At 31.5% G+C, this 8419-nt stretch overlaps 1 protein-coding gene across 1 annotated transcript; it reads right to left on the bottom strand.

Annotated features, from left to right (window-relative positions):
• Positions 1–242: 242 nt before the first annotated feature.
• Positions 243–1414, bottom strand: LOC111692538 (lathosterol oxidase-like; the record flags this gene model as incomplete). The annotated part of the gene is given in 2 exon segments (XM_023456585.1): positions 243–491; positions 1236–1414. Coding segments are annotated over 2 exon segments (428 nt in total), but the record flags the coding sequence as incomplete, so codon positions are not given.
• Between the last annotated feature and the right edge of the window lie 7005 nt (positions 1415–8419).

The following is an 8419-nucleotide window of genomic DNA, read 5'->3' as shown; positions in this document are numbered from 1 at the left end:
GGAGGGGGGAGACTCACAAGCGGTAAAAATACCCTACTGAGTAGGTAATTATTACGGTATTTGAAAATTTTTATCGTCCAAATCAAATAACTTTGTATATAGATCTATTTAAAATATTATATTCTTATTCCAAGAATGAGTGGCCAACGTAATATGCAATTTTTGGATACTTATAGCTTTGAGAAAACTTTTTTCCATTTGAATTATATAATTATGTATATTTTAATAATAAACAAGCTTACTTGATAAATAAATATCACTGGAAATTGAAGAACGAACCACATCCATCCATATTGAGGAATATCATAATACACAGTGGAATAACCACCATTGGCTATATGACACGCCAATACGGCAGACATAGAAGCGTTTAAAAATAATGTAGTTGAACCCAAGATAATTTCATGCGTTTCTAGTTCTGGTGACAACCAATTTTTTGGCTGACATTTCCATTCTTCTGCTCGATGCCTTTGTCGTACATAGTAGTACCACTAAAATTAAATATTTCTTGTGCATATAAAATTTTAAAAATAGGTACATGTACGTACTTAATCTTATAATATAATGCATTTCTATATATGATTCTGAGAGCTTTATTTTAAATGTATATGTATTAAAATAGTTATTAACGTTACAAGGCCGATAACAAGTAAATAACGGGAGAGGTGGAGTTTGTAATCCGAGGCGTAACGTAGCGTAGCCGAGGTTTATAATCCACCGAGGACGTTATTTACATATCGGCCGTGTGTCGTTCAACGGTTTTCGTTACACCAGTTTCATTCATTTCATTTATCATTTCATTTAAAAAGCAATTTTACTTATATATTATTTAATATGGACATGCCAGAAAAATAAAAACATCAAGTTACAAGGCGGTTGCTAGGTAATAAGTGTGTTTGTATTGTAGAAATTTATAACTGACGTCTAGCATAAAGAAGCGTCGCGTTGACTTCCATTTGAAGGTTTATCAGAATAATAATTGTGAAATCAATTTCCATGTACATTATAATGAAAACATAAAACCTTTGTTTAACAGGAAATCATTATTAGTCTAATAAATGCAGTTGTATGTTGTGTGATTGCTGTGTGAAGAAATCTTAACAGCCGGCGTCCGTTAAGGATTCTTAATGGACGCCGGCCGTTAAGGACCGGTTATCGTGTCTATTTTGGGGTATGTTAAATGAAAATAACAGTATGGTGTAACGAAAAATATATAAAAATGGTTTACAACTTACGTGTAAAAATCCTCCTATTACAAAGTATATTGAATAAGAAATCATGCAGGAACTAAACCAAAATATCCAAAAATCTTGTAATTTTAGGTTAAACCAATAATAAATGTTATTTTTTGAATTACTGGCATTTATATATCCAAGCTGTTTTGCTAAATGTACAAATATATTTAACCAGTCACCTAAAAATGCAACTTAATTTTAGTTTGGTTTGTAGAATATTAATTAACAAAATAGTATATTTTGCTACACATCATGACAATGCCGTTTCTTGTCAAGAATCACAAATCGTGAATGAAATATTCCATCGTTAACCAATACATGATTTTGTGTTGAATTTAATTCAAAATAAACTATAAGCAAATTGTTAATAATATTTTTAAGTTGTTTATTATTTTTTATTTAAAAATATGATTGTTATGATGTCAGTCAAAATCCTATGTATTTTTAAAGGTAGGTTCGCTTCGGTAATTTTTCTCTGATTGTGCGCAAGAGAGACAGAGCGATTGTGTGCAAGAGTCACAATGAGACGTCTTTCTTTCTTCAGTGCATCTTTATATATATATATTTATTTATTTTTATTGGTTTGAGTACAAAAGACGTCTACAAGTTCAAAAAAAATTCGAGCCCACAAGCCCATACACCTGTGTGTGACGTCTTACAGTAAAAAAGGGCTTAAAGTCGGAAACGGTATGTAATATTTCCTGTTTATAGTATATAATTGTAATAATAAAATAATAATAAAATATGTTATATTAGTTTTTTATATAATAGGTACAGTTCTGATTATGCATAGTACAGTCATAACTGTTTAAAAGTCACGTGTCCACCGAGCTCAGGCAACGAACATTGTAGGGCTGGTACTCGTAACGAAAAATCCCTAAATCTTGGCATCACCAATATTAACGATTAATTTAGAATGAATAATGACAAACCGTTATGACTGCGCTCGAGATAATGCTATCGCTGATTGATTTAATGGAATCTCGTGAAAAATTACACAAATCACAGCCACTGAAACAGAGGTTGTGTTTTAATGTACCCTTGATCTTATTGTTTTAATAATTTTTAATTTAATTGCCAACACGAAGGAAATACAATTACTGTTCCAAACAAAATTACTGGTTATGTGGCTTGTAATCATTTATGAAGATTCTGCATATACTTAGATCAAAGAACTCTGTTAATCTTACACAGCTATATTCGGTTCCAAAATATATTTATAAAGCAGGGAATAATCAAGGCAATAACTAACAAACAAGGAAATCGTCAAGGTTTTATTTTTACAGGTGCGTTGAATCGAAAAAATCAAAATCTCCCCTCATCCCTGGTTCTAATTGTCCGTTGATGATCGAGTGCAAAAGTTCCGAAGTCTATATGTCAAAAAACAAAAAAATAGAGTTAAACACCGCAAGTCACACAGCAGCATCGGACGCAACTTACAAAGTTTCTTATCTCTGTAATAGATCTTTTAGTAAGACGAAACACACCACTGACACTGGTAAAAGGACGCCACACAGACGTACTTACATACATACAATTAGCGAGTACGATTTAAAAAAATACATAAGTTGTGTTATAGATAGATAGCTTATAAAGATAGCACAAAAATTATAAATCAGCGTCGTATCGTTGGTTTTTTATCAAAATGCTTTAAAGTTAAAAAAATAATTCATTATCATGTAATGAATCAGTTTTAATTTTGAACTTTATGTTATGGGTTTTGCCGTATATTTTTGAATGGATTATTTAATATTACTAATAATAATAATAATAATAATAATAACAAGAACAACAACAACAACAACAACCAACAACAATAACAACAACAACAACAACAAAACAACAACGACAACGACAAGGACAAGGACAACGACAACGACAAGGACAACGACAAGGAGGACAAGGACAACGACAAGGACAACGACAAGGACAACGACAAGGACAACGACACAAGGGCAACCACAAGGACAAGGACAACGACAATGACAACGACAAGGACAACGACAAGGACAACGACAAGTACAACGACAACAACAACGAAAACAACAACGATAAAAATAAGGATAACGATAACGATAAAGATAACGATAAACATAACGATAATGATAACGATAATGATAACGATAACCATAACGATAACCATAACGATAACCATAACGATAACCATAACGATAACCATAACGATAACCATAACTGTGCAAATTTAATATATCTATTTACAATTTACAATCAGTAACTTAATTCAGTATACATAATATGTGATAAACAATTAAGTGTAGTAAATCACAATGCATCCATTGAAGAAGGTCCACCAATGCTTATTATATAAGGACATGGTAATTATTAAAGTAAAAAACATGACTTGTTAACTCTGATGGTTCAAAATGTATAATCTGACATTGGTTTTAAAACTACAAATACCTAATTTTTTAAACTCCGGCGAAACCATATTATAAAAGTGACAAATTTGATACCTAAAAGAACGCCTAAACAGATCCGTTTTAAATGAAGGAACAGTAAGTAATCCCTTATTTCTTACGTTTATATTATGGACGTCCGAGCGGTAAGTTACTTTGCGATGTAGGTAAGAAGGCTTCTTGCTTACGATTATTTTATGGCATAGGATGAGAAAATGATGTTTCCTTCTGTTCTCCATATTCAACCATCGTATTTCCTTCAGTTTATGCGATACTCTCTGACGTCTTCTTATGCCAAATATCATACGTAAGCAAGCATTTTCTTTTCGTAAATAACTGTCAAATTAGGTCCATATAATGCATCAGCATAGTTAAATAGAGATAATACAAGGGTATCACAAAGTTGTTTTTTATGTGAACCGGGAATAAATGACGGTTTCCATAAATTATTTTAATATGACAATACGCTCGTTGTAATAACTTATTTACATGCTTCTCAAATCTCAAATTGGAATCAAATATTATACCTAAATTTTTTGCTTCATTTACTACTTCGAGCCCCACACAGCCCCATAAAACAAGAAAAAGTATCGGATCTGGTATTCAGACCCATGTATTTCCATGTATTTTTTTTCGCTGAATCCGAATCTGCCTTCAGATTTGGCCCAACGGGTCTGAGTTTTCGGGAAAATTTAAAAAACCGGTCAAAATTCACACAAAATGTCATTTATGATCGACGAAAGTTATAAAAAGTCAAATTATTCTACCAGCTCACTAGACGTATTATTTTTCACTCATTTAATTCCAATTTATCATCATAGGGTCAGACAAGCTGGTCCAATTTCATTCAAAAACAGAAAATACATAAAAAAACTACATTTTCATGGCATCATTCGTGTTGCAGACCAACAAAAATCGGCCAACATGTTGTGATCCTATTTTCCTTGATATCGCTATTATATAACTTTCATATCCTGATGAGATCGTTCGCCTTGTTCTTCGCTATAATCTCTAAGATTTTCAGGAAACCAATCCAGATGTGAATGAAGGAAGTGCAACTTGTAGTCCATCAAACATCCCAGGTCTTGGAAGTCTTTTATCAATTTTAATACAATTTCTTCGTAATTAGGACTCTTGTTGTTTCCTAAAAAATTTGCCACTACAACTTTGAAACCAGTCCAAGCACTCTTCTCAACGCTACTCATTGTAGTGATGAATGTTGCATCCTTGAACAATGTCCGAATCTAAGGTCCATCGAATACACCTTCTTTCAATTTCGCCTCAGAAATATTCGGAAATTTTCGCCCTTTATATACCTATATAGGGCGAAAACTTGTTGGTTGTTAAAAAGAGAAACGAAAAATAGAGGGACTAAACGAAAACGGACCCTTTACATAGATCCTTTGAAGAAAAGAGAACACGTTATAGCAACAAAAATGAGAATGATTTGTAGATATCGTTTTTTTTTTGTTTAGAAAGTAGAGTAATCTAAAAGTTTTATTGCATTCTCAATCTTGTAGGCTGTTATCTCATCTTTCAGCACAAAAAGTAGATGGATAGATGGGTGGAGGAGTGGGTTTTATAGGTGGTACAGGTGAATGGATAAATATGCGTATTAATGCCAGAACGACTGGATAGAAAGATCCATGAATTCATAAATGCGTGGGTGGATAAAAACATGGATCCAGAACTCTGCAACACGAATTATGCCATGAAAATGGCGTTTTTGATCTATTTTCTATTTTTCAATGAAATTGGACTAGCTTGTTTGACTCTATGATGGTAAATTGAAATTAAACGAGTGAAAAATGATACGTCTAGTGAGCTGGTAGAATAATTTGCTTTGATCGTAAATGACGTTTTTTATGAATTTTGACTTGTTTTTTGAATTTTCCCAAAAACTGCCAAATCTGAAGGCAGATTCGGATTCAGCGGAAAAAATACATGGAAATACATGGGTCTGAATACCAGATCTAATACTTTTTCTTTTTTTGTGGGGCTGTGTTATTAATGACAATATTAATTGAATTTAACAGATTTGTACGTTGGTGTTTACTACCAAAAATCATTACTTTAGATTTAATAGGATTGATAAGTAGACAATATTCAGTTGCGCAATCAATAAATATTTTTAAACTATCATTAATAGATTTTAATGAAACATAATCTGATTGAACCCCGTCAATATTAACTTGTTGCCATCTAAGTTTAATATAATTTTCTAATAATAAACATGCGTTTCTAGAAAAACCTATATATTTTAACATAGAGATCATCAAATCATGGTGTATAGTATCAAATGCTCGACTAAAATCCAACATAACTAATACTGTGCACTGGCCTTTATCTGTAGCGTTTATGATGTCATCAGTGATATGAAGTAAGGCAGTAGTACAACTGAAGTCTTTACGAAAACCTGATTGAATTGAGGGTAGCAATGAATGAGTATCCAAATATATATTAATTTGATGTTCAAGGGCTCTTTCTAGAATTTTCGATAGTGTGAGTAGAATACTTATCGGACGTAATTCTTTCAACTGTGTAGGGTTTGGTTTTTTTGGTAAAACTGTAATAATTGCTTTCTTCCAGGCAGTAGGAACATCACAGCTAGTTATACAAAAATTAATAGTATGAGTAATATAAGGGATTATATGAGAACAACAAAGTTTAATTAAATTCACATTCAACCCATCACATCCTACAGCATTAGTTTTAATATTACAAATTGTGTTCTAAACAAATAAGTCATTAACTTCTTGGAAAGTAAATTCTGCATCAAGGAGTTTGTTATTTATGTAAAATGATTTAATATGATCCGGCTGTTCAGTTTGAGGAATATAATTAACAAAATAATTATTTACTTTATTAGAATCTTTCAAGTTATCTGGTATATCAAATCTCCTTTCCGATACAAAATTATTAGACTTTAGATTGCGCCATACTTCTTTAGGGGAAGTATTATTAAATTGATGTAAAAAATAGGCTGTTTTCTCTGTTTTAATAAATTGAAAAGTAAAATTCCGCAGATTTTTGTATGATTGCAGATCGCGTTCAGATTTAGTTTGCTTATATTTACGCATTGCTTTGTCCCTTTCAATCATCATCATTTTTATGGGGAAAGTCAACCAAGGCGCTTTTGGTTTCGTAACTCTCGCGGTGTGAATAGGGATGTGTCTGTCAAATAGAGCATTCAAACAATTAACTAAGTATGATAGTTTGTCATCTAATGTTTCTTGATCAAATATTCTAAAAAAGGATGTATTAAAAAGATCAAATTGAAAATGTTCTTCATCAAAATTTTTGAAATTTCTATAAGTAATAAATTTTGGGGTATCACGTAGCTTATTTTCTGTTCTATCTACAAAGGATCATTGAATGATCCGAAATTACATTCTGTACAACAGCTGTATCACATTCAGACCCCTCAGAAACCACTACGTAATCCAAAAGAGTACTAGACGTTGCAGTAATTCTGGTAGGTTCATTAATTAATTGACATAAATTAAGCGATTTTAATATACTGTTAAACTTTTTTACATTACCACATTCATAGTCCAATAAATTCATATTAAAATCACCCATGCAAATGACACAGTAGGATAAATGGAGACAAGGCTATCCTCAAAATCATCTAAAAAACTACTTGTGTTTTGTTCGTGAGGTTTATAAATAATACATATTGCAAATGTAATTTTATTTACAATTACCTTAATCCACAGTTGCTTCCAAGTGTAATATTGTTTACTAATAATAATCTGGCTTCGTATTTTACTTTTAACATAAATACACACTCCCTTACCATTACAGTTTCGGTCAGCCCTAAACAAATGATAATTATTAATATTTAAAACTAAATCATTAACAGAATCCTTTAACCATGATTCACATATTAAAAATAAATCAAAATCATTTTGAAATAGAATCTGTTTAGCGTCATGCATAGAGGGTAATAACGATCTCGCATTGGTACAACCGACCTTCAAAAAATGCCAAATTCACAATAGTTTCAAGTCCTATTTATTAATTTAACCTTATTTACGAAGTAATTTTAATCTACAAACTTAAAGAAAGTATTTCTATTTTTATCAACAACAAAAAAAAATATAACACACACACACTACGGTGTGTACCAATTGCACACGACTTGCCGGCGCTGCTAAGTTAATCCTATTTAAACTAAACATGCAAAGTATGCTATGAAATACTTTAACCGAATAAAGATACAGACAAAAAAAAAGGAAAAACATTTTAATATAATAAAGAATCGTAAATAATAATCATACATAGGAAATATATTCCGCTACTGAAGAATGATATAACGAATGGTTACAAGGCATTAACATCATCTATTGTAACAACTTTGACAATCTGGTTGGAATTATTAAACTTCACAATAATATTTCCACGACTGGTCCATACTTTTCCATTTTTGGCCACTTTTTTCAACGCTTCTTTGAGAATCTTCAATTTACTGCATGTTAAATCTTCTCTAGCCACAAGTTTTAATTGTTTTAATAACTTTTGTTATTATAAACAAGTTCCTTGTAATAAGTTGTTGAAAACCTTACTAGTACTAGCCTGGTCTTATTATCCACTTTTCTCCCTACTCTGAAGCATGAGTCGATATTATTTTCAGTTATATTCAAATTCATTATACCTGTAAATATATTCATCATCGATGTTTTACAGTTTTAATTTTTTTTTTTTCGTTTAAGCCGAAAAATAAGATATTACAGCTTCTATTGTCGTGAAGCATGATCGTAATGA

The sequence above is a fragment of the Anoplophora glabripennis genome, unplaced genomic scaffold, assembly GCF_000390285.2.
Source record: "Anoplophora glabripennis isolate ALB-LARVAE unplaced genomic scaffold, Agla_2.0 scaffold1856, whole genome shotgun sequence".
Taxonomy (NCBI): Eukaryota; Metazoa; Arthropoda; class Insecta; order Coleoptera; family Cerambycidae; genus Anoplophora; species Anoplophora glabripennis.
Note: the sequence above shows the minus strand (reverse complement) of the source record. Positions and strands in the feature narration are given on the sequence as shown.